A 27,554-nucleotide genomic window follows, 5' to 3' on the forward strand; every position below is an offset into this window, starting at 1 on the left:
TTGATTTGTTTCACTGGAACTATGTCACTAGGTTGGAAAGTGTGATAAATACCTTCAGTGTTTGAAACTGTCAAACCATTTTCTGAAGGGTGATTGGGAGGCTTTCTCCTTTGACAAATATTGCAGTGATTGGCACTTCTTTTTTCTTCTTTTACTTGCCTAAAACAGAATGAAGAAGATGAGCAACATTTATGAGTCTGCTGCCAACACACTGGGAATCTTTAACAGCCCCTGCCTGACCAAAGTTGAGCTGCGTGTGGCGTGCAAAGGCATTTCTGACAGAGATGCCCTTTCCAAACCAGACCCCTGTGTCATCCTCAAGATGCAGTCTCACGGGCAGTGGTTTGAGGTAGGCATGTCCAATGAAATGGACAGAAGCATGGCTGGATGATTGGCTCAAAAATGTTTTGATATTTTATATCTTCAGGTGGTTTATTTTGATGAAGTAAAAAATTTGATAAGTGAGTATGATCACATTTCTATCATGATGTTTTGATGTTGCTGTTTTGATGTTGTGGATATTTTGACATTTACCCTTAATTCATGAGCCTAAGACTTTTTAGGTGTTTTTGTTAATTATCAAGAAATACTCACAATATACTCTTCATCCTATGCCCACTCATTGGCAACATGTAAGTAGCAAGAGGACCAGGAACAGACGTGAACCCAGGGCCCAGACTGGGCTGGGGTGAAAAAGTTCCAAAAACTGGTTCCAGAGACAAAGTCTTGTGGCCAAGGCAGAGTTCAGATTAGACTTAATTAGAATTTTGGGACTGGTAGCTTTGAGGAAACAGGTTTTAGGGGGTTGAGAGAGAAGTGACTACTCAGATGGAATGAGCTCAGTAGATGAGAGTCCTATCCATAGGTCCTGAATTAAGAGAGGGAACCAAGAGGACAGGTATGAGCAAGTCAGTTCCATGAAATCTGTCTGCAGTAGAGGGGCAAACTCCAGTTTTGGGAGCTGGGCCAAGCTACTTACTATCCAGGGTAGCTGACCAGAACTGAGGAGTAGGGACCAAGACTGAAGTCCAGTTCTGTGACCAAGCCCAAAACAGGGTGACTGTTGGACGGAGCTGACACAGGACAAGTCATAGGTCTGTAGAGAAACATACATTCTAGGAAGTGTTGCGGACCCAAGAGAGCCACATGGGAACTCAACAATGATAATTAAACTCAGTCCTCGGGACTGAAGAAGTGACTCATTCTAAGCCCCATGGGTTTATATGGCTGAGTGGGATGGTTACCTCAGCCTGAGTTGGTTGAGGACTGGAGAAAGATGAATCCTGCATGTGGAAATCATGAGCAGATTCAGAAGTAAGGAGATGGGGATGGCAGAAATAGGAGGAAAGAGCTGGGGGCCTACAAGCTCATAAGGCCAGCATGCAGTTTTAACTAGCTTTGGAAGGTAGCAAAACCACATTCAGACATCCCCCAAAACTCATGTGTAAAATATCCACTCAGAATGTTTCCTAACACACACTGTTTGCTGTGCTTGGGCAAGGCAGCTGCTCCCTTGGCAGTGGTGTGAATGGAATGGCATTTCTGTGAGTCATTCTTCAAAGAGCGATAGGCCCACAAGTTGTTAAGAGATGACTTGGGTTTTTTTAAAAAGTTTATTCTGGGAAGGATTTATTCATTTTTGTGCCTGCTAGACTCTAACTGATCATGGATCCAGTGGAGAGAAGCTCTAGGAAAAACAGTGGGGTTCTTTGTATCAACTGTGCTACACTTGGCCAGATGTTTCTGTGACTAATGGTGGTACCTGGGGAAGAACAAGGGGACACATCGTGAAATACTTATTTTTTGGAGCAAGAACTTAAAACAATATGACCTAAACCTTATTGGGTACTTTTTAAGTGCCAGGCACTAGTCTGAGTGCTTTACATGAAATTACCAATTTAGTCCTTTCAAAAATTCTACAAGATATTATCCCCATTTCACAGGCAAGGAAATGGAAAGATAAAAAGATTAAGGATTTTCCCAAGAGCAGTCAGCTTGTAAGTGGAAAAGCTAATATTTAAACCCATGCATTGGAGCTCCAGAACCTGAGATCTTTATTACTATTTTATAATTATGCTGGACACTGGTATCAGTCTTTGGTGATTTGTGTGGCAATATTTCAGGTTGAATTCTGCAGCTAGGTTTTGTTTATTTAAAATTCAAAACAAATTGAATGAGGACTGATTTTAAGATTTTTTTCCTTTTTTTTTTTGCATCTAGGTACCTGGTCTAAGTAAGCCTTGTTTTTAAATATCTAGCTGATGTAAATGGAGAAATAGGGAGAAAAGGATGTAGCAGAGGAAGCAGTTCTTATTCTAAGAAAATAAAGAACTCAGAATAAGGGATTTGAAGCCATGTTGATCAGAGCACAAATAGACCTGTTTTGGATCCATTGGACCAAATTCTTTAAGCCTTTAATACTACTCTCACCTGTTTATAAACAGCCAGAAGGCGCTGCTCTCAGAGACAGTCTTCCACTCTATAGTAGAAACAAGGTTCAAAAGACTCAAGAGGCAACATGTTTAATTGTATGTAGATATGTAATATCAGCCACTTTTTTGAAAGAAAGGCTTGATAGCAGTTAGTGAGCAGGTGAAATTTAGGTGAGGAATCAACATACATAGAAAATGAATGCAGATAGGCAGATTGGGGAATCTTAATTTAACTTCAGGCCTATCGAAGGCTTAGAATGTAAATATAAAACAGTATTCATGGGTGTCTTAATGTGTAGTATCTTTTCTTTCCCCTTCTAAATATTGTCATTGACTTTGTTAGTAAGTCTTATTATTTTATTTTTTATTTAACAAAACGAAATGGAATGCCTACGTTATAAAAAAAGTAACTCCTTGGAAATTACAGGCAAGAAATCCATCTACTTATAACCCCTTAACATAATTCAACTATTATTTGTATATATTTATTTTAGCCTTTTTCTTCTGGCATGCATCTTCTCATATGATTATTATCATGCTTATAAAATTTTCTTTCCTAATTTTATTGCTTAGTAGTATGTGCTTTTCCTCACATTGCTATAATATTGATCATTGTAATTTCAAAGCTGCATAATATCCCATCAAATGGATTTAAATTTGTCAATTTTTTCACTTTGAAATAGCTTCCAGATATACCCTATTTTAAGTAATCCACAATAAACATCCTTGTGCATAAGGATTTTCCCTTCTTTTTGGATGAGTTCCTACAATAGTTCTGTTAAGTAGAACTGGTGGGACAAATAATAGGAAGCTTTTCAGGTTTTTGATATATGTTGTCAAATAATTTTTCCAAAGTGTCCTATTACAGTGTTACTATGGCACACAACTACCACAAACTTTGCCACCTGTGCACAGTGATAGGAACCTTGTGCCACAGTGTAAATTGATTCATAGCTTCCTTTATGTAGAAAGTCTCACTCTATAACCAATAATATCAGCTTAATTTCTAGCTTGCTTAGTCATATGGTTCATTTATATTATGGTACTTATAGAGGAAGTTTAACAAATTTTGCTCTCTTAACAATATACAGTAAGGATATAATAAAAATAAATAAAGTGCATGCCAGGTGGCTAAGACAAATAATTAGATAATTAGTAACAAAGAAGCTGAAAATACTGAAAACCTAAATAGGGGCTGTGAAGGAACCCAGGAATGAACAACAGGAACTCTGCTTAGGGCTGGAGCAGTCATGTGCTGGAATCAGCTTATATAGTCTCCTGAGGGCACACTGTTAAATATTCAGGAATTTTGCAAGTCAGGGAGTATTTACACCACAGACATTGGCAAATGTTTCAGATCAAGGGTTCTGCCCTTTTCCCAACCCTCTAAGGGAGCCAACACTCCTCTGGGTGAGAGGGACAAAAGGAGAAGATGGCAGTCCCAGAACCAAACAACTGGACCATCTAGCAGAAGCTGGATCATAGTTGGAGGACCCTTCAAGGCAGCATTTCCAGCCCTGCCTGCAACTCCTCTATTTTTCCTACTCATACCAGATGGGTCCACCAACCTGCCTCAGCCTCCTAAAGTGCTGAAATTACAGGTGTGAGCCACCATGCCTGGCCGGAAATATTTTTATTAAGTGAAAACTTATAGTAAATCTTTAATAATGGCCATGATTTTTATTGACAGAAAGGAGGGAATAAAAAAACTTATGACTTTGAAATACATTGCAAACTGAGAGTTTCATTTCATACCCTTTCATTTCCCTAATTTAGGATCATATCCTTTTTAAAAAATCCCTCTTCATCAACTCCTGGCTATGTCATGATGGCAGTATATGGTGACAGTTAAGTGTAATGATAATTTAGAATGCTTTTCATCTTCCATTGAGGAGTGGAAATAATATCTTCCTGTTTTCTGGTGAGTCCTGATGTGTTCACTAGCTCCTGGAACTAAGCATCATAATCGAGTGGTACAAACACTTCTCAGAGAGTCAGAAGGCAAGGACTCTTGTAAGCTAAGGACTTATATTCAGTTCACTGGAGCATGTGCTCTATTCCTGGGCATGCCTGGGTAGAACCAAGCTCATAAGTGTGTGGCCCTTGGCAGTGACCCTATCGTTGGCAGAGTACTTGTTCTCATTGTGAACACCCAAATTATACTCCAAAGTTCTAGGAGGTTACTTCAATCAATATTAATTCAATTTTTTCGTTGAATTTTAATACACAATTATTGAGATCTTTCTTGGAAGCTCTAAGTAATTCTGAAAACTACCTACCTTTGGATCAATTCCATATGGAAACATGTTACGATGAACCATGGGATTTGGTGAGTTGTTGGTAATTATTGTTAGTGATGATTAGTGTGGTTATATGTAACATATCAATTATCGGTGGACTCTACTACAAGATTATTGTTTGTAGCAATAATATATCCATATAGTATTTTATATTCACGATATCCATCTACTTATGTTATTTCCTGCTGATAATAGCTCTGTGAAAAAGCAACACAGCTATTTAAATTAACCCCAGCATGTGTTGAGCACCATGGCTTGTGTCCTCAAAAACCTCAGTGTCCAGTAATCTCACACAATCTTAGAGACAGAGAGCTGGGGTCTCAGACAGTCATGTGACCTTGAGAAAGAGGACTCAACATGAGATCTTGACTTAAATCTTTTTCTTTCCCTGAATGTGTGGTAGGACGACCACCTCAAGGGTGCCTAGGTTACCTTTATGTGGAGGGGGACTAAAATAAATCATGCCATAATGGTGGTTGCACTAATTTACATCCCCGCCAACAGTGTACAAGGGTTCCCTTTTCTCCACATCGTCGCCAGCATGTTATTGCCTGTCTTTGGATACAAGCCATTTTAAGTGGGACGAGATGATATCTCACTGTAGTTTTGATTTGCATTTTTCTGATGATCAGTGATGTTGAGCACCTTTTCATATGCCTGTTTGCCATTTGTATGTCTTCTTCTGAGAAGTATCTATTCATATCTTTTGCCCATTTTTTGATGAGATCATTAGATTTTTTTTTCCTATAGAGTTGTTTGAACTCCTTATAATTCTGGTGATTAATCCCAATCCCTCCACTATTTTTCATTTTCTCTTCCCCCTCCCCACTCCACTTCCCAGATGTAGGATTTGGTCACCATATGGCCTAGCATCCCTGTTAGCAGCACAGAAGGGATAATGTGTGCCCATGTTGTTGAGCTTGCCCAGAGAAGTGGGCTTTGGAATTTTCTGGGCTAGAGGGCTTGTGGAAGAACTCTAAAAAACAGGCTCCTCTCATGCTTGGGATAATAGTGGGGCAGCACCCTTTCATGTATTAAACCATGAGGATAAAACTCAAAATAGCAATTTTACCTGTACCTAAGGTATTCAATTTTCCATTGCTCCAAAGCCTAGAACTTTTATGAAAATGGGATGAGCAATATTAACATTTATGTGATGAATTAAAGTAGCCATCAATCTGTGTTGATGCCAGTTATGTATTATTTTACATATTTACATATTTTACATTCTATCCTCACAATTATTCTGCAATAAAAGCTTTACTAACTAGAAAAGATAGCTAAGGCTTGAGAATTAATACATTGCCCAGGGTCATACAACTAGTAAACAGTAAAGCTGGAATCTGGTTGCTTCCAAAGTCCATGTTATTTCTGCTTTATCAAAGCTTGCGAACTTGAATCTGGTGGCCTTTCTGTTGCCTGCAGACGTATTTTGTCTAGTCTTCACAGTGTTCCAACAAGCTTTGTAGTAGTTGCCAAAACTTAAAGATCATGAGATTTTTCATAAAACTCCAGATCTCTGTTTTTTAATGAAAAAAACAGAAAATCTGGCAGTGTGGGGTCTTTAATACTATGGCAACAATGAGCTGGTGATAATGACCATCTTCTCTCTTTAACAAAATATGAGGTTTGTGCTTGTGCCTCCTGCTAGTCAGCCTACCTCACTCACTTGCCCTACAAAAGTGGCCCCTGGAGGCATTTGAGTTTAGACTTTACTCCCACACTCCCTTGGCTAGGTCTCGGAACACTGTTAACCTCCCAGTTGTGGACATAGACCAGAGCTAGAAAATGAAAATTAATTCAATTAAAACATTCTCTCTGGATATCACAGACAAGCTTCTTTCTCGAAAGATTTTCTGTTCACACTTTGTTGACTTGTAACGTTTGGATGGGTAACACCTAGCATGACAGATGATAAAAAACAACAGTTTTCTTCACTTGTTCACAAAGTTTCCACTGTGATTTTGCATCAGACTCCCATGTGGGAAAACTTTGATGTTGCTTTATACCTGCCCCTTAACACATCCTTAATAAGAATAATTTCTTAAAAAAAAAAAAAAAGAAAAAGAAAGCTGATCTTGGTGATATTAGAAATCTTACCTTGAGCATTGAATATAAGAGAAAACAAAATCAAATATTACAGCCAGAGAATATTTTCTCCTTGTTACCTGAGGTTATGTCCCTGTGACCAGAGGCTGATGGTTCCATGATGTTCAATTTTTAAGTGATGCACTTAGATATAGGAAAATAAGATTACTGGATTGCATATGTGACTAATTGGATTCCTTATAATTAAAATCTCAACATTTTCAATGTCATAACGTCTGAAAACAGAATTACACAAGAAGGGAAATTCAGGTTACAGATGAGCAAAAAGTATTTGAGTTGAAATCTGTGTTGACTCTTAATTAATTCTCTTGTATACCCTGAAGATAATTTCATCAGCCAGAGGAATAACATCTGGTTTCATGCATAGAGGAAAACACCATGACATTAGCCTTACTCGCATCCTTAGCCTCAAGAACTGGCAAGCCACATTCTGGGCATTCAAATGGAGCATTGGTCCCCAGCAGTTTTTATAGTGTACCTTGAGTTCCATGCTGGTCATTTGAAAGATGGAATTACAGATTGGAGGGTTTGAGAGGACATGTACAATTAGGAGTCTTCTGCCTCTAGATTGAATCACCTTCAACATTTCAAAGGAGGTGTTTTTGACACTTTTGCTGGGTGCCTATTTGCATGTTTAATTAGACTCACTATTGATAATTATCTCCTTAAAAATCGTATTTCCTTTGTAATTTCATTCTATTTTATCTCTTTATGAATGACAATGATGATCTATTTGTAATACCTTCACTATATTGAGAGTACTTAAACTATGTATCAGGTACTCTCCTAAGCACTTTATATATATTGTCATATTTAATTATCAAAACAATCTTGCAACTTGGGCTCATCTATATTTAATTTTATTTTTTCCATCCTCTTTTTTTTTTCTTTAAGAGACAGAGTCTCTCTCTCTGTTGCCCAGGTTGGAGTGCAGTGGTGCAATCATAGCTCAAATTCTTCACTTGTTCACAAAGTTTCCACTGTGATTTTGCATCAGATTCCCATTTGGGAAAACTTTGATGGGAAAACTGCAGCCTCAAATTCCCGGGATCAAAGAATTTTCCTACCTCAGCCTCCCAACTAGCTAGGACTATAGGCACATGCCACCACACCTGGCTAATTTTATTTTTTGTAGAAATGGAATCTCGATACATTGCTTAGCTGGTCTCAAACTCCTGGCCTTCAGCAATCCTCCTGCCTTGGCCTCCCAAAGTGCTGGGATTACAGGTGTGAGCCACTGTGCCCAGCCTATTTTTTTTTCTATCTTTATTGAGGTATAGTAGACAAAAAAAAAATTGTATATAGTGCAGAAGCACAGAGGTGTTAAGTAAATTGCTCCAGGTCACACAAGTGGTAAGTGAAGGAGCTATGACAAATTGAACCCAGACTGTCTGACTTCAAAACTGTGCTCCTGCTATCCTTCACTGTCCTCCTCTCAGAATAATGAGCACCAGAGTGTTTGTTATGCACCATATGCTAAGTCATTACATGCATATTCATATAATCCTCATGACAGTATTATAAGATAGGGACTGTGATAACCCATTCTACTGGTGAGAAAACTGACATTCACATAGGAAATGTATATGTTCAAGGTCCCGAGACTAGTGAGAAGTGGTATTAGGATTTGAACTCATATCTTTGTGTCTCCAATACCCATGTTGTCTTCATGACATTGCACCTCTCTCATCCGGTTCTCCGTGGAGGCAGAATAACCCAACGAATTACCAGCAGTATATAAAATTGATATGTTTTTCTCTCCTTTGGTTCTAGGCATCCAAATTATCCCTTTCATCAATGACCTCATCTAAAACCACGTGTTTCATGTTGATCTGGAGTATGTGGTATTGATATTCCTGCCCGCTAGGAATCTGCCCTCTTTTGTGTCCAGCATTTACTTCTATTAAGCTTGTCTTTAAACCAAACTCTTAATCATTCCCAAAATTAAACACTCGTTTTTCTGGCCATGGATTTTAGAGTGAGTATTCCTGAACATTTTGTAGAGAAAAACTGTGTTTAATGTCTAAGATTATGAGGTAAATAAAGGTCATGGTGTTGGTAGGTCCCTGATTTCAGGATGGTAAAATAAGGTAAGGCATCCATGCCTCTTAAAATGTGGCACCAGGAGGTATCAAGTACAATGGAGAATTTCATCAAGGGAGAAACAGTGGAGCAATAACATCAGGAACCTGCACTATTTACTTCTATTAATACCTTCTATAACTCCATTAAGAATGGTCATGTGGTTTGTGATCAATTAAAACTCAGATATTTTCTATGCAAACTGTGCCAAGACAAGATTTTGCTATTTGACACTTGTGCAATTATTTTTTTTTATTCTTTACATACATATTTTCCCTATTAGTGTTCACCTTTGTGGTTTGTAGGGGACTTACATTGTTTGCACCTCAATTTCTCATCTTTTGTGTTACTTAAATCTCCCAGGTTTGTGCTATTAGTTTGGCTTCATTTAGTAGTATTGGTTTAAAGAATATCTGTTAAACATAGGATTTGTGTTTGTTGTGATGATATGATAGTAATTGGAGTGAAACACATACAGTATTTATAGTTTGTATCCTGCCCTTTTTATAATTTCATGATAAAGCATGTATGTGTATATATATGTATATTATCAAAAGTAGTCATAAACATCATTTTAAATGATTGTATAATATTTCACATAGAAAATCTACCACAGTTGGTTTAATGAGCTTTCCATTATTGGATATGAATTTTCAAAGCTTTGCTATTATGAATATTTACAGGATAAATTTCTTATATATACCGGGCATCTGGCCCCCATCACCCTGTATTTAGGATTTTTTTTTTTTCCTAGAAGTAGAATTATCATGATAAAGAGTAGGAACGTTCTTAAAGTTTCTGACTGAAATTGCCAGAATGCTGGGCAACAGGGCGAGACTCTGTCTTTAAAAAAAAAAAAAAAAAAGAAATTGCCAGAATGCTTTATTAGAGGGTAGTAACAATATATGCTCCGCTGACATGTGTGGAAATGCCCCACTCATTGGCTTTAGCTTTTTTGATTCTTTTAAAACTGAATTTTTAGTAGAAATTAAATCTGCTTTAGGGAATATTTGAACTCTCCCTTATCCCCAAGTTGTATGGTTTTAGCCTGACCTCCTAAAGGTTCCCAATGGTGCACGGCATAGTAGTAGTTCAGAGCTCAGACTATGGGGCTGGACTGTTTAAGCTTAAGTCCTGGACCAGCCATTATAAGCTGTGACAATGGGTGCATTGCTCAAATCTTTCTATGCCTTAATTTCCTCATCTGCAAAATGGGTACCATAATGGTACCTACCTCATTAGAGTCACTGTGAGGATTAAATAAGTTAATATATGTAGAGTGCTTAGAAAAGTGTCTGGTACAGAGTGAGTGCTCACTATGTGTTATTATCGAACATATTATTGCTTATGTGTCATTCTTTGAGAAAAATGCTTTGTAAAAAAAAAAAAAAAGATACGCTTTTTCAGGTTCAAACTTTTCTGAGAACTAAATTAATAAAAGTGTCCCATGGCTAGAAGCAGAGCAGTGGAGATGAGTCTAGAGGTCACTGGGGAAGTGATTCTGGGACACTGAAACTGTGACTACTTCATTGATTCTTGCATCCCCATAACTTATCACAGCCCTTGGCACAGTGGATGTTTGTAATTGAATGGTTAGATGGACTTCATTTCCACGGTCCATTTCTCCATATTCCCCCTCCAAAGACACTTGGATTTTTGAGAACCATCCTTTTCTCATTTAGCAGAAGAAGAACTCAACTCATTAGAACTCAGCTACACCCTTAGGCTAATCCCTTTCACATGTAAGTAGGATTACTGGTGCCTGAAGTAAGAATTTTGGTCTAAAAGAGTTTTTGTTTATGTGTTTGTGTGTAAACTGTATATGCATTTGCAGTAACTATGTTGCATGGGGTTGTGAGAGGATGCTTGAGGGACATTTCCTGCCATTTGAGGATGAGGGAAATGGAGTAGTTCCTAACATGGTTCTATCAGGCTTAATTTTGTTTTCGTACATCTTTTTGGCTGTAAATTTCTTCATGCTCCTCTTTATTTCTCTCCACATAAGACAGGGAGCGTTTGGTCAGCGTTTGAGAGTTGTCTCTTCTCTGCTCCACTCCGGGTCTCTACTGGAGTTTATCCTCCTTCCTTGGATCTCTCACTGAGATCATATAGAAAACAAAGTGTTATTTGCTGAAAATCCACCTGGTTTTCGCTTCTGTCTCCTTCAAAGGCAACAGAATATAGACAGGGTAGCAGATTTTCCTTGCTGGCTATTGGGGATTAGATAACTTTTTTAGCCATTGAAGTTCCTGGAATGAGAATTGAAGTTCTTCATTGTTTATTTGAATCTTGGGACACAAACAGTTCTCAACTTCCCCATTCTGATTCGCCAAATGTTAGTTTGAATTTCAAGGTTTCCAAATTGTGTTCTGGGGTAGCCTAATTACTTCAGAGGTACTGCAATTATTTGTTTGAAATATAAATACAATTTCTTCCTTTTTATCAACTTCAGTGAGATAATTTACATATAAAATACATCAAAACGCATTCATTTTAGATGTTCAGCTTGATAAGGTTTTTCTTTCCAAATGGATTAACTTGTAGTTTAATTTGTTAGTATAAATTTTCATATTCAGTTTATGAAAAACAAAACAAATTAAATAAAATTAGCTCAAGATCAAAATGAAAAATTAATGTAAAATTATTTTGTAGAATGGTTATTTTTAAGAAATTACTTTTAATTGACACACTAACTGTATATATTGATGGGAGATAATTTCATGTTTTATATAATTATCCAGTCAGAGTAGTATATGCATCATCTCATGCATTTATCATTTATTTTGTGGTTAGAATTTTCAAAAGCCTCTCTTCTCATTATTTTGTAAAATACAGCATTTTACTATTAACCATCTTCACTCTACTGTGCATTAAAACACCAGAAGGTATTCTTTCTAATTGTAACTTTGTACCCATTGACCAACATCTCCTCATCCACCCCTCTCTCCACCCCTTCTCAGCCTCTGCTATCCACTGTTCTACTCTCTGCTTCTATGATACCAACTTTCTTAAAAAAAGATTTTACATATAAGTAAGATTAGGCAGTGTCTTTCTGTGCCTGGCGTATTTCACTTAATATGATGTTCTCCAGGTTCATCCACGTTGGTGCAAATAACAAGGTTTCACTCCTTTTTATGACTAGACAGTATTCTGTTGTGCAGATATATCACACTATCTTATCCATTCATTTGTTATTGGACATTTAGGTTGATTGAATATCTTGGCTATTGTAAATAATACTGCAATAAACATGGGAGTGCAGATGTCTCTTCAACATACTGATCTTGTTTTCTTTGGATATATGCCTGGTAGTGGGATTGCTGGATAATATAACAGTTCTATTTTTAATTTTTTGCAAAACTTCTATACTATTTGCATAGTGGCTGTACTAGTTTACAGTCCCACCAATAGTGTGTAAGTGCTCCCTTTTCTTTACATCCTTGCCAACACTTATTTTATTTTCTTTTGTCTTCTTGATAATAGCCATTTTAACTCGGTGAGGTATCTCATTGTGGTTTTCATTTACATTTTCGTGATAATTAGTAATATTGAACATTTTAAAAATTTACTGGTTGATCATATGTATGTCTTTTGAGAAATGTCTTTTTAAGTCTTTGTTCATTTTTAAATCAGGTAATTTGGGATTTTTTTTGATGCTAAGTTTCTTATATATTCTGAATGAATATTAGCCCTTTGTTAGGTGTCTAGTTTGCAAATATTTTCCCCCATTCTGTAAGTTGTCTCTTTACTCTGTTAATAGTTTCCTTTGCTGTGCAAAAGCTTTTTAGTTTGGTGTAATCCCAGTCGTATATTTTTGCTTGTGCTTTTGAGGTCAATCTTCTGGACTAGTTTGAGGAGAATTGGTATTAATTTTTCTTAAATGTTTGGTGTATTCAGCAGTAAAGCCATCAGGTCCTGAGCTTTTCTTTGATAAATGTATTTTTATTACTGACTCAATTTCTTCACTGGTTATTGGTCCATTCAGATTTTCTATTTCTTCATAATTTAATCTAGGTAGGTTGTATGTGTCTAGGGATTTATCTATTTCTTCTGTGTTATCAAATTTGTTGTTGTACAGTTGTTAATAATAGTTTAAACTATCTAAAGGTTTTGTCAGTTTTATCTTTTTAAAAAAGCAACTTCATTTCACTGATCTTTTGAATCTTTTTTTGTAGTCTCTATATTGTTTATTTCTGCTCTGAGCTTTATTATTTCCTTTCTTCTATCAATTTTGGGTTGAGTTTGTTCTTGTTCCTCTAAGTTTCTTGAGGTGCACTATTAGGTTGTTTATTGGAAATCTTTCTTCTTTTTTATGCGTTTGTTACCATAAATGACCCTTTTAGAACTGATTTTGCTGTGTTCCACAGGTTTTGGTATGATGTATTTCCATTTTTTTATGTATCCCAATAAAAATTTTAATTTCCCTTTTAATTTTTTCATTGACCCATTTGTTGTTTAGGAGCATGTTGTTTAATTTCCATGTATTTGTACAGTTTCTGAAGCTTTTTTTGTTGGTTTCTAGTTTTATAACATTGTGGTCAGAAAGGATAATTGATGTGATCTTTATATGCTTAAGATTTGTTTTATGGCCTAACATGTTATATATCCCGGAGAGCATTCCATGTGAATTTGAGATTAAAGTGTATTCTAAAGCTATTGGATGAAATGTTCTGCAAATATCTGTTAGGTTCATTTGGTCTTTTGTGCAGTTTAAGTCTGATATTTATCTGTCGAATTGTCTCCATGACCTGTACATTATTGAGAATTGTGTGTTGAAGTCTCCTACCATTACTGTATTGCTGACTACCTCTCCCTTTAGGTCTAATAATATTTTCTTTATATATCTGGGTGCTCTCGCATTGAGTGCCTATATTTTTACAATTGCTATATTCTTTGTTGAATTGATTTTTTTATTATTTTATAATGCTCTTTGTCTCTTTTTACAGTTTTCTACTTAAAGTCTTCTTTATCTGATATAAGTATGGCTACGTACTTTTTGTTTCTGTCTGCATGGAACATCTTTTTTCATCCTTTCATTTTTAGTCTATGTTTGCATTTAAAAATGAGGTGAGTCTCTTATAGGCAGCATGTAGTTGGATCTTGTTTTTTGTCTTTTAACCGATTCAGCCACTCTATACATTTTAAGTGGAGAATTTAGTTTAGTTATATTCAAGGTTGTTAATAATAGATAAGGAGTTACTTCTACTATTTTTAATTGTTTTCTGATTGTTTTTAAAATTCTTTCTTCCTTTCTTTCTCTATTGTTGTTTACATCTGGTTTTCTATGGTGCTAAGCTTTATTTCCATTCTCTTTCTTATTTGTGCGTCTGTTGTAATTTCTTTCTTTGTAGTTACCATGGCGCTAATACAAAGAGTCTTGTAGTTATTATACACTATTATAAGCTGATCACAACTTAAGTTTGGTTGCTTAAAGATGCTCTAGAATTTTTCTCTGCCCTCCATTTATATTTTTGTTGCCTTAATTTACCTTTAAAAAAATCCATTATATGTTCCTTAGTCACTAAATGTAGCTGTTGTTGTTTTTGACTGTTTTTACTTTAAACCTTTATAGTAGAGAATTAAGAGATTTACATAGCACCATTATATCACTGAGGTATTCTGAGTTTAATTTATAAATTGACCTCTACTGGTGAGTTTTATACTTGCATGTGTTTTCATGATAGTGCGTATTGTTCTTTTATTTCTAGTTGTAGCACACCCTTAAGCATTTCTTGTAAGGCTGGTCTACTGGTGATGAATTCCCTCAACATTTGCTTGTCTGGAAAAGTCTGTATTTCCCCTTCCTTTCTGAAGAATAGCATTTCTGGGTCTGGTTTCAAGGTGGCACTGAGCTGTAGCAGCTTAGATCATGGGTAGTTAAGGTGGCTTCCATCTCGGTGGCAATGCAACTATGCAAATATTGGCTATTCTGCAAACTGAATTTGGGATCTGTGAGGATTCAGAGTCTCTCCTATAGCAAGGATTTTTATAGGGGCAATGGGGACTGTTGGGGATCTACAGCTTACCTTTTTTCCTGTAAGATGAAGTCCCCTGAACTCTGAGCCAATCTTGGCAGGAGAGACAGTATGGCAGAGGTGAGACTCCTTGCCTCCCTCTCTATGGTTCTATCCTGGGCTTTCATACTCCACAGACTTTTGTCATTCCTATGGTGCCCTTCAGTGTACTTCTTCAGTTATTCTAGATGACAAGTAGTTGTTTATTGGTTGTTTTTGTCCCTTTTTGTGGAGGTGAGATGAGCACCAGGTAATTCTAATCAGCCAACAGTCTTGCTTAAAACATAGAATCAAATGCTCATTGATGGTAGACTGGATAAAGAAAATGTGGTACATATACATTATGAAATACGATTCAGTCATAAAAAGAATAAGGTTATGTCCTTTGTAGATGCATGGATAAAGCTGGAGGCTATTTTCCTTAGCAAACTAATACCAGAACAGAAAACCAAATATCACCTGTTCTCACTTATAAGTGGGAGCTAAATATTGAGAACACATGTACACATAGCAGGGAACAGCATACACTTAGGGCTATTGGAGGGTGAAAGGCGAGAGGAGGGAGAGGATCAGGAAAAATAACTAATGGGTACTAGGCTTAATACCTGGGTGATGAAATAATCCGCACAACAAATCCCTATGACACAAGTTTACCTATGTGACAAACATGCACATGTACCCCGAACTCAAAAGTTAAAAAAAAAAACCTCGTAGCTTGATGAGTTTTGATTAACGTATACACCTGTGCAACCACTATCCCAATTACAGAATATTTTCTAAAATATATTTTAATATTTAAAATACGTAACAGAAAACAACCCACATCCCTAAATTTTATTTTTCTCCAGCTTTATTCAGGTGTAATTGTTATACAAAAACTTCATAAAATTAATGTATACAATTTGGCAAGTTTAGACATATGCGGTACTCATACTGGTATCACCACAATCCAGATAAGTGTGTATGTATGTGTATATGTATATATATACACACACACACACACACACATATATATATACATCATCTTCAAAAGTTTCCTTGTGTCTCTTTGGATTTTTGTTTGTTTGTTTTTCTGCTAAGAACCCTTAACATGAGATCTGCCCTCTTAATAAATATTTAAGTAGACAATACCTTATTGTTAACTATAGGCGTTATGTGGTACAGCACATCTCTGGGAATTACTGTAAATTTGCAATTATTAAACAACAACTTCCTGTATGCCCCCTCCTCATCCCTTAGTAACCATCATTCTTTTGTTAACTTCTGTATTTTTGATTATTTTAGGTGCCTCAAGAGGAATCATGCAGTGTTTGTCCTGTGACTGGCTTATTTCACTTAGCATCATATCTTTCTGTTCCATAATGTCTTCCAGATTGCAAATAATAGATGTTTCTTATTTTTTAACACTAGGTAATCTTTCATTGCATGTTTATACAACACTTTCTTTGCTTATTCATCTGTTGATAAACATTTGGATTGTTTCCGTATTTTGGCTACTGTGAATAATGTTGCAATGAACATGGGAGTACAGGTATTTCTTCAAGAGCCTGATTTCAGTTCTTTTGAATATATACCCCCAAAGTGGGATTGATTAATAAGAGGTAGTTTTCTTCTTAATTTTTTGAGGAACTGCCATACTGTTTTCCATAATGGATGCAGCATTTTATATTCCCACCAACAGTGTAAAAAGGTTCTAATTTCTCCACAATCTCACTAACCCTAGCTTTTTTTTTGTTTTTTGTTTTTTATTTTTTTAAAATAATGCCTATGCTTACAGGAGTGAGGTGATACTTCGTTGTGATTTTAATTTTCATTTCCTTGCTGATGAGTGATGTTTAGCACCTTTTTACATACCTGTTGGCCCTTTTTACGTCTTCTTTGGAGAAATGCCTATTTGGGTCCTTTGTCCATTTAAAAAATCAGGTTATTTGTGTTTTTACTATCGTGTTTTATGAGCTTATTATATATTTTAGAAATTAATTCTTTTTAGATATATGATTTACAAATATTTTATCACATATCATAGGTTCCTTTTTCAGTCTATTGACTGTTTTCTGTGTTGCGCATAAGCTTTTTGGTTTGACACTATGTCACTTGTCTATGTTTGCTTTTGGTGCCTGTGCTTTTAGTGTCACATTCAAAAACATTATTGCACAAATCAGTTTTGAGAATTTTTTTTCTATATTTTCTTGTAGTAATTTTTCAGTTTCAGGTCTTATGTTTAAGTCTTTAATCCATTATTAGTTGATTTTCATTATGATGTGAAATAAGAGCTCAATTTCATTCTTCTGCTTATGGATATCTTGCTTTCCCTACACCATTTATTGAAGAGACTATCCTTCTCCATTGTGTGTTCTTGGCACCCTTATCAAAGATCAGCTAACTGTAAATGTTACAACACATACACTTAAAGGCATAGATGCCTTTAAAGTGAAGATGCCACTAATTCTTAGATTGTGTTCCCATTGATTGACATTACAGTAAATGACAGAAATTTCAAGTGTTACTAAAATATCACTTTAAACTATTAAACATATTGGGGTTCTGTGAAGGGGGAAATATAGTTTCACTGCTAAAAAATATTTGAAATTCAGAAAGAGTGCCATAAGAAGAAAAATAAACTCTTGGCTGGTTTATCTCAGAATTGATCTTAACTATTTGTAGTGTGATCCACCAGGCTTTCATTCAACCTGAAATTACTTTGCTGGATGACTTAGGAAGCTGTTGTAGCAGCCTGGCTTGATCTGAGGTCAGTTTGGAAATAAGGCAGAGATTCACCACAGGTTAACTGTGTGACCTTGGGAAAGCCACTTAACATCTCTGAGCCTTTCATATTACTGCATCTCTGAATGGTTGTCAAGATTAAATAATTGGCTAGCAGGATAATGAAGGGGTTGATGCTATAAGCCCTGGAATCACACTGCTTGGCTTATCCATGTGACCTTTTGTAAAAGTCTCAATTTCCCTTATGCCTGCATTTGATCATTTGTAAAATGAGGGTAATAACAATAGAACCTATTCCATGGGTTTATTATAAGGATCTATTGAGATAATCCTTATGAATCACTTAATATAGTTGCTGGTGCATACTGAACGCTTAATAGATATTCAATACTTTTATATTTAAGGGAGATAATACATGTAAAACTAGTGTGAGTAGTAGATCACTTAGTTCTCAGTATATAAAAGACATTACCAGATAATACTTGAGGTATGTTTAATGCCAGAGATAAGTTTTTGGTCTGCTGGCCAACCCGAGTATTCTTGGATCCATCCTGTGAAAAATAAGAGAACTTTTAGTAAGAAAATTTAACCATTCTCTAAGTGTCTGCCAAGTCTCTTACTAACCACTTTGATTGATCTGTTTCGACTTTCCTAGTAGGAAATTATCTAAGTCTCCTTATCCCTCCACTGTCTGCATTTTGAAGAAGATGAATAGACTTGGAGCTACTTCATTCCAGTTGCCTATGTTCTCTAATCTATGGACTTGAAATCTCAGAAAAGCCATACTGATAACCTTCCCTTCCCATCTTTGCTTCTGTGCCAACATCATCCCCCATTGTTTGTCAGTTTTAGAAGAGAAGTGACAAGAAAATTCTTCCCTTCTGGAAACTCCAGATGTTCTTGGGGTCAGTGTATAGGCTAATTAAATATTTTATCTTGATTTAAGATCAGAAATGTTCGACTCCCTATCTTGGATAGTCTGTTTTCAAATATTTGGTATTTCAAGAGTTCCTTTTCATCTGAGAAGTTAGTCCTAGAGACTTCTTCTTTTTATTTTATTTTATTTTTTTATTTTTGGAACCCAGAGACTAGTTCCTGTTGAAAGATTATGGTTTTGAAACTGCGTATCAATCAAAGGAAAAAAATTTTCTTACCTTTTCCCCTACTTTGGTCAATGTTAGTCTCTTCAAACTGACTTCTGAGAAACTAGGATTTGTAACTGGGGAACCTATTTTAGCCTACTTCAACTGAAGATTTGCTTAATCTAGTTTCTTCCAATTACTGCTGTTATATGACAATTACCCTGAAATGTAACAGGTTGAATTGAAGCAACCATTTTATTAAGCTCATGGATTCTGTGCTTCAGGACTTCAGGCAGAACACAGTTGGGATGACTTATTACTGTTCCACAATGTCTAGGACCTCAGCTGAGAAGACTAGAAGGCTAGGGATAATTTATTGGCTGGAGTTTCAGATCGTGTGAAGGCATCTTCACCCAAGTGTTAGGCTAGGACTTCCAGTTGGAGCACCTACAAGTGAACTTACCTACATGGCAATCTCTCAGGGTAAGGGCATAGACCCTCCTTCTTAATAAGAAGAGTGTCAACTTTTTGCCACATAGTTAAACCATGGACTATACCTGGAAACATTAGTTAACTAAGGAGCCCATCTTATTGTCATAGGTTCTATAATTACTTTAAAGGATGTGGATATGAGGAACATAGGCATATTTACATTCCAATTCTTATTTAGGGAGTTTTCTTAGAACCTTGAAAGATGCAAATGTAGGGCTTGTAAAAGGAAGGACTTTCTACCCTGAATATTAAACTTAGGAAATGCATAGCCTGAAAAAGTACAACAGGAAGAAAATGCAAAGTGAAGTCTACCACCTCTGGACATAATAGAGAATAAGAAGAAATAAAAACAGCTAATATCTGCATAGCCCTTCTACATTTGTGTTTTCACTGATTCCTCACAGTACAGCCTACTGAGGTCAGTATTTTCATTGCCATTCTACAGATGACAGAACTGAGATTCAGAGACGTCATAATAACATTTCTGTATTAGTCCATTTTCATGCTGCTGATAAAAATATACCTGAGACTGGGCAATTTACAAAAGAAAGAGGTTCAATTAGACTTACAGTTCCAAGTGGCTCAGGAAGCCTCACAATCATGGCAGAAGGCAAGGAGGAGCAAGTCACGTCTTACATGGATGGTGGCAGGCAAAGAGAGAATAAGGAAGACACAAAAGCAGAAACCCCAGATAAAACCATCAGATCTCATGAGACTTATTCACTACCATGAGAACAGTATGGGGAAACTGCCCCCATGATTGAATTATCTCCCACCGGGTCCCTCCCACAACATGTGGGAATTATGAGAGTAAAATTCAAGATGAGATTTGAGTGGGGACACAGAGCCAAACCATATCATTCCACCTCTGGCCCCTGCCAAATCTCATGTCCTCACATTTCAAAACCAATCATGCCTTCCCAACAGTCCCCCAAAGTCTTAACTCATTTCAGTGTTAACTCAAAAGTCCACAGTCCAAAATCTCACAGGAGGCAAGGCAAGTCCCTTCTGCCTATGAGCCTGAAAATCAAAAGCAAGCTAGTTATTCCTAGATACAACAGGGGTACAGACATTGGGTAAATACAACTGTTCCAAATGGGAGAAATTGGCCAAAACAAAGGGGCTACAGGGCTCATGTAAGTCCAGAATCCAGCAGGCAGTAACATCTTAAAGCTCCAAAATGATCTCCTTTGATTCCGTGTCTCACATCCAGGTCATGCTGATGGAAGAGGTGGGTTCCTATGGCCTTGGGCAGCTCCACCCCTGTGTTTTTGTAGGGTACAGCCTCCCTCCCAGCTGCTATCACAGGCTGGCATTGAGTGTCTCTGGCTTTTCCAGGTGCATGGTGCACTGTCAGTAGATCTACCATTTTGGGATCTGGAGGACGGTGGCCCTCTTTTCACAGTTCCACTCAGTGGTGCCCCAGTAGGGACTCTGTGTGGGGGCTCTGACCCCACATTTCTCTTCCACATTGTCCTTAGCAGAGGTTCCCCATGAGAGCCCCATCCCTGCTGCAACCTTCTACCTAGGCATTCAGGTGTTTCCATACATCTTCTAAAATCAGGTGGAGGTTCTCAAACCTCATTTCTTGACTTCTGTGCACCTGCAGGCTCAACACCATGTGGAAGCTGCCAAGGCTTGGGACTTGCACCACAGACTGTCTGTATTTGAATTCCAAGCTCTACATTGGCCCCTTTCAGCCACAGCTGGAGAGGCTGGAGAGGCTGGGACACAGGACATTTTCTTGTCCACATTCCATCTACTACTTGAGATTTTCCCAATTACATTTTACAACTCTAATAAATATTTCATACAATTAAATGGCCAGAAGCAGTTCATCCTGTGGATGAACCATGATTTACCTACCAGTCCATAGTGGTGCACACATAAGTGATTCATTCTTTAACTAAGTCAGCAAACATTTATTGAATTCCTATTATTTACCAGGCACTTTTCTAAGGGCTGAGGATACAGAGGGGAACAATATATGGTCCCAGCTTTTGTGCTAGTGGGTAGAATAGAAAATACACAATAAATGTATAACACATTGGTAAACAATGGTAAGTGAAACAAAAAAAAAAAAAAGCAGGAAATGGGTTAGTGAATGGTAGGGGTGGCTTGTTTAAAAATTATGACCAAGAAAGACTTATCTGAGGAATATCTGCACAGAAATCTGAATGAGTAAGCAGTGAGCCATTTGTATATAAGGACAGAGTATTCCAACAGAAGAAAGGGCAGAGGCCATGACATGGGCATTTGCTTAGCCTCCTTAAGGAGTAAAGTTTCAGTTATGCAAGATGAATAAGTTCTAGAGATCTTCTGTGCAACATTATGCCTATAGTTAACAATACTGTGTTGTGCATTTACAATTTTGTGAAGAGGGTAGATCTCAAGTGTTCTTACCACAGTAATAGAAAAAGAGTAGCAAGGAGGCAGGGAAGTTGTGAGGCACTAGTATAAGAAAGCATAAGTGAGAGAAAATGATCTTGTAGAGGCAACTGTGGTCCAGATTATGTAGGGTCTTTTAGGCAATGGTAGGGGTTCAGGGTTTTATTCCATATGTAATGGGAGGCCTTTGGAGGATGTGGAATATAGAAGTGATTTGTATTTTAGGAAATTTCCATTTAAGAAAGTACAACTGCTTGTGATAGATAATGTAGAGAGACAAAATTGGATGTTGGAGATGACTCAGGAGGCTACTGCATTTGTCCAGATGAAAGCACTGGTAGTTTGGATCAGGTAACAACCACGGAGAAGATAAGAGTGGTTGAAAATGAGCTGCGTTGTTAAAGCACACTCCATGGACTTTGCTACTGAATTGAAAGTAAGATATGAGAAAAAGTGAGGAGTCAAGAATCATTCCAGAGGTATGAACAATCTGGTGAATGATGATGGGTAACACCCAGGGAGGGGCAGGTTGTTTCCAGATTGAGGTTGCATCAATAATTCTACCATGAACATGCTTCTAATGTTGAGAGACAAGACGGAGTACTGGTACGGTGTAACTTCAGGCACAGACTGTCTATATTTGAATTCCAGCTCTATTATTTATACGCTATAAGATCTTGTAGAAGTAAATTACCTCCATTTTCTCATCTATTTAGGTTAGTGCAAAAACAATTGTGGTTTTTTTGCCATTGAAAGAGCAGAACTGGCGGAATGCGGTGGCTTACACCTATAATCCCAGCACTTTGAGAGGCTGAGGCGGGCGGATCATGAGGTCAAGGAAGTTGAGACCATCCTGGCTAATACGGTGAAACCCTGTCTCTACCAAAAATACAAAAAAATTAGCCGGGCGTGGTGGCAGATGCCTGTAGTCCCAGCTACTCGGGAGGCTGAGGCAGGAGAGTGCCGTGAGAGGTAGAGCTTGCAGTGAGCTGAGATCGCACCACTGCAGCCTGGGCGACAGAGCGAGACTTCATCTCAAAAAAAAAAAAAAAAGAGAGAGAAAAAGAAAATAGAGCAGAACTGCAATTACTTTTTCACCAAGCTAATATATAATGAGAACAATAAAAGTACTTACATTGTAGAGTTGTTACAAGAATTTAATGCACAATAGTGCCTAGCATGTACCATTGCATAGCTGTTAGGCATCAATATTATTATTTATATATTTATGTGAAATATGATTGTTTTCTTAGGATGTGATGGGTTAAAGGATATTCATATTGTGTAAGCTTTACAAGTTACCCAACTGCCTATCTCGAATGATCATACCAATATGTTACTGCCGGAAATGCAAATAAGGCAGTTCTTTAAACAATACTTTAAATATTTATAGTTTAATATTAGACTCACTGACTCTTTGCCATCTCCTCTTGCCCCAGTCATACAATGAATAATTCCTTGGCTTGGTATGATTTGAGCTCCTTTAAATGATTCTAATTGCATTTGTATCTTTCTTCCAAAATTATCTTCATGTTAAGAAGTTTTTAAATTATTTACATAATATAATATGACATATATAAAATACTAATATAATTAAACCATAACTCATTAACATATTAATATACAGTATGTGTGAGTTTGTGAGAGAGATGTGGGTTGTGTGTGTGTATTAGAACTGAAGAATGAATCCAAGCATCTCTAGGTTGTCAGCATTAATTCTGAAGGATGCTGTACTTGATGCTGTGCCTTATTTAAAGAGAGGAAGAGAAATTGATTTAATAACCTGTCACATTATACAACACAAGAAGAACTTGAGAAGAAAAAGCACTCTGGTATTCTTAGCAGGAAGAAAAATATTGTGACAGCTCCATGGAGAAATCTTTGTGTGCAGAGAACTGGTAGAAATTATGGTGATGAGCTAAGGATGTTAGAAAATATATTGCTTTCATGGAATAAATTTGACCACTTTACCATAACTGTAGAAGGCTGTTTTCCTCTCTTATGTAAGGCAGTAAGGAAATAAAAACTCCAATTGTTTTTTCCCTTTTTCTCAGTTCTCAAAAAGGATTTATTCTACAATTTTCTCTGGAGATTTCTGAAATATTTTATTTAACTGAGGTGGTATAGAATAACAACAAAATACAATAATATGACAGACTTGCGGAGTTTAAGCAAAATAGTTTAATACCTTAGTGTTAAACTCTGGCATCCTGGAGAAGCCAGATTGTAGTTTAGTGAATAATAACATTAGAGAATTGTCAATACCTTCCAGCCAAAGACCACCAAGAACACACCCATAATTGAACAAGTTGGGTTTATTGCTCACTACCACAGGGAGAATACACTTCATGGGGAACTGTGAAGTAGCTTAGTCAAAGAGTTTAGGAAAGAACTTACAGAATTTGAGTTAGTGGTTTAGGGAAGGTTTAACAAATGACAGCTTTATTCTGGATTGGAAGTTGTTGAGAGGCCAGGACAATTCTAGGATTGAGTACCTTAAGAAATCTTACCTAGAAGAAGGGGAGAATAGGCCTAGGCTAAAGCTAAAGCTATAATTGGTAAAGAAGCAGCAAGCATTCATTTTAATCAGGATAGGGAGATGTTTGGTTATGTTGTGTTTTTGGCAGCATTCATGTTTTTGTCTGGCTCCAGCATGATGATGGAAAGTTTAGTTTTTGTCTTTCTCCATCACGGGGATGGAGTGACCTTGCCTTATGTTGGTATTCTGTGAAAATTTTCTTTGTTTAACAGAAAACACTAAAGTTCAGCTGTGAGTACCAGGCCAATTTCAAGTAGTACAAGGCCAGGCTGATAGCACCAAGTCAGCTCTCAGATGGCAGAGGCTACTTTTTTCTTGCTTAGAGTGCAACCTAGAAATTAAGCTGTTATACTTCAAAAACATCTTCTTAACATGGGCCAACTTGTTGGCTAAGCAAAGAAAAATCTATTCTAACACATCTTGTGTTCAAAGCAACGTATTTCTCAGCTCTCTTATCCAAAGAATGGTACTTAATGTATGCAATGTACATGCATTCCATAAGTTTATTTTTATCTTTAATTTAACCCCAAATCTGCCTTCTACTTTTTCTTTATCTCCCTGATCAGTTAGAGGTAAAATTCCCAGGAGCTCTTTTGAAGACATTCAAGTCTTTGCTCAACTCTCCTACAGAAAGCTTTTAAAGAAGGCCTCTGAGTCTATCATACAGGGCATGAGTTTTCACAAAGGATCTGGACAGGAGAATGTACCTCATCTTTAAAAAGGCAGTTGTATGGCTTCATTTCATCTCCCACTTCGTTATGATTTGGGGAAAGTCATCATTTTCAATTTTGAGAGCATCACCTGGTCACTGACATTCATTCAATAAATAGTTATTAAATATCTACCATATGCCATGGACCCTCTTTTTCGTGAGATATGAGAATGAACAGTTATGATCCCTGTCTTCATGAAGCTCCTATTCTAAAAGGGACAGAGAGATGTATGAATCAATGGTTTTTTTTTCAAGTTTTGGGTAGGGGATTTAGGGGAAAGCATATTCAACTCTACATTGAGAAGAGGAGCCCAGGAAAGTTTTATAGAGAAGATATTACTTGAAGTAGATCTTTGGTAATGAGTCTGCCAGGTATATAAGGTAGAGAATAATATCGCCTAGAAAGGGGAAATTATGCTATGTGCAAAGGTCTGACCTCAGCAGGGGAATCCAATCCCCAATCTCCAAAGCTTGAAAATTCTAATGACAAATGGTTCTTGGTAGGACCTTATAAAGGGGTCATCATCTTCTTGGCTAGAGCTCTGCCTAAGCCATACCCCTACAAGATAATATCTCTTCTATTTTTAAAAGACCTTTTAAGAAGGGGAGTCTGCAGTCCTCATAGGGGGCCGATGGGCTTTGAATTATGGAACCTTTTTAGCACAGATGGTGTTCAATAGCACTCAGTGGGGAGAGGAAGGGATGTTTCAGGAGGAGTGGGGGTCAGTTTCTGAGGGTTTAATCCTTTGAATAGAGAATAACCCTGATACAGCCTTAAGCCTGAATTAGATTGCTTATGTGCCAGCATTTTCCCATTAATTTATCATACAAAACAGAATATGTTAATGTCGAATAAAACAGCTGACTTCTTTTACATCTTGAGATTTTGGGGAAGGATGGGGAAGCTTAGGGGAAAAGTCATTAATGGAAACACACTTACATTAGTAGCATGATTTCAGCCTTGTTATGTGTATCCTAATTCCTGTATCTCCCATAGAGTTCCACACTCGTTTCATTCACTTTAATCACAGTTTTGTCTCTTAGACAATCTCATACACTCCATGTGATTTGTACTCACTGACAAACTAACAAACACTCTGAGTATGTCTCTTTCTAGCACACACACACACACACACACACACACCCCCTTATGCACTTTTAGATTCAGTTCACTAATAGTTAAGTTAGTAGGCTTACCAAATGAAACAGACTCATGATATCAATGCAATAGGAGACAGTGTCAGTTGTACTTTCGATGGAATCTTCCAAATTAAACAAATCAATTTCCTAGAAGTTATTTATTCAAATACTAAAGGTAGGGCAAGGTAAGCATCATGAGGGTGAGACCTTTGTCACTGAATCTCCAGAACCTAGAACAAAGCCTGGCACCTGGTTGGCACTAAATAAGTATTTCGCTGCATGAGTGAATGAAGTCCCTTCTTGCTGTATTTGATTGTTTGGAAGGTCTGTTATAGAGATAAGCCCATGCCCCATCTACTTGTAGCATATCTATTCTTAATGGAATATCTTATTTCCTTATAGCAAACGGGTTAAGAATGTCTTCTTCTTGTTTGAATCATCTAATTGGCATGAGATTTTGTCCAAGTCTGTCTTTGGAGGAATGTCCTGTGATAAATTTTTCAGATTAATTATTTTTATTTTATAAATCCTAACTGTATAGCTAAATAAATTTCCAGAAAATGAACACAGCTGTAAAACCAGCATCCAGATTAAGAAACAGAACATCAACAGCACTTCCAAAATTTCTCTTGTGCCCCTTCTGTTTACTGCCCCTCATTCTGTGCCAGGAGTAACCACTCTTCTGACTTCGATCAATGTAGATTTTTTATTATCTTTGACTTTTATGCAAATATATATCGTACCGCATGTGCTCTTTAGTGTCTGACTTCTTTCATCTAACACTATATTTGTGAGATTCATGGTGTTGCATGTAGTCATTCATTCATTATCATTGCTGTATGCTGTTCCATCGTATGGCTAATACCACAATTGATTTATCCATCCTACTGCTGATGAACATAGGGGTTGCTTCCAGTTTAGGGCAATTAAGAATTATTCTGCTATAAATATTCTTGTAAATCATTTCAATGAGCATGTGGTTACATTTGTTTTGGATAAATACCTAGGAACGTGATAGGCGAGATTATGTTTAGCTTTAGTAGAGATTTTCGAATAGTTTTCTACAATGTTTGTATCAATACGCACTCTCAGAGTTCTGATTGCTCCACATCTTCCTCAACATTTTATATTGCCTGTTTTTTCATCTTAGCCATCCTGGTGAATATGGAGTAGTGTCTCATTGGGATTTTAATCTGCGTACCTCTTATGAATAAAAAGATGGACAGTTTTATGTATTTGCTGGGTATATGAGTGTCCTATTTTGTGACATATCTCTGTGTAATAAATGTTTTATTTAAAGACCAGTTGCATTTTGTATATGTGTCCCCAACCTCAGCAGTTGCTCTCCTTTTAACCTGTTTTCAATTCACTCCTAGAGTCATTATTGTAATAGTAGCCAGTGGCCTATTAATTCTCAGCCATTATAGTCATATTTTTTCATTACTCTGTATTGTGGAGCTTTACACTGTTATAATTGTTACTTATATTATTAGTGATATCTTTCTATTCAAAATACTTTTCATGACTCATTTTTATTATA

General features: G+C 36.9%; 1 protein-coding gene across 4 annotated transcripts in view; it reads left to right on the forward strand.

Annotated features, from left to right (window-relative positions):
- Window positions 1-27,554, forward strand: part of CPNE4 (copine 4) — a 525,340-nt gene that overhangs the window by 125,268 nt on the left and 372,518 nt on the right. For all 4 annotated transcript variants that reach the window (XM_008009121.3, XM_073023607.1, XM_073023606.1 and 1 more), the window contains exon 2: window positions 169-349. In XM_008009121.3, the coding sequence (XP_008007312.1) occupies window positions 170-349 (180 nt within the window). In that variant the 5' untranslated portion in view covers window position 169. The remainder of the gene's footprint in view (window positions 1-168; window positions 350-27,554) is intronic.

The sequence above is a fragment of the Chlorocebus sabaeus genome, chromosome 15 (genome assembly GCF_047675955.1).
Source record: "Chlorocebus sabaeus isolate Y175 chromosome 15, mChlSab1.0.hap1, whole genome shotgun sequence".
NCBI lineage: Eukaryota > Metazoa > Chordata > Mammalia > Primates > Cercopithecidae > Chlorocebus > Chlorocebus sabaeus.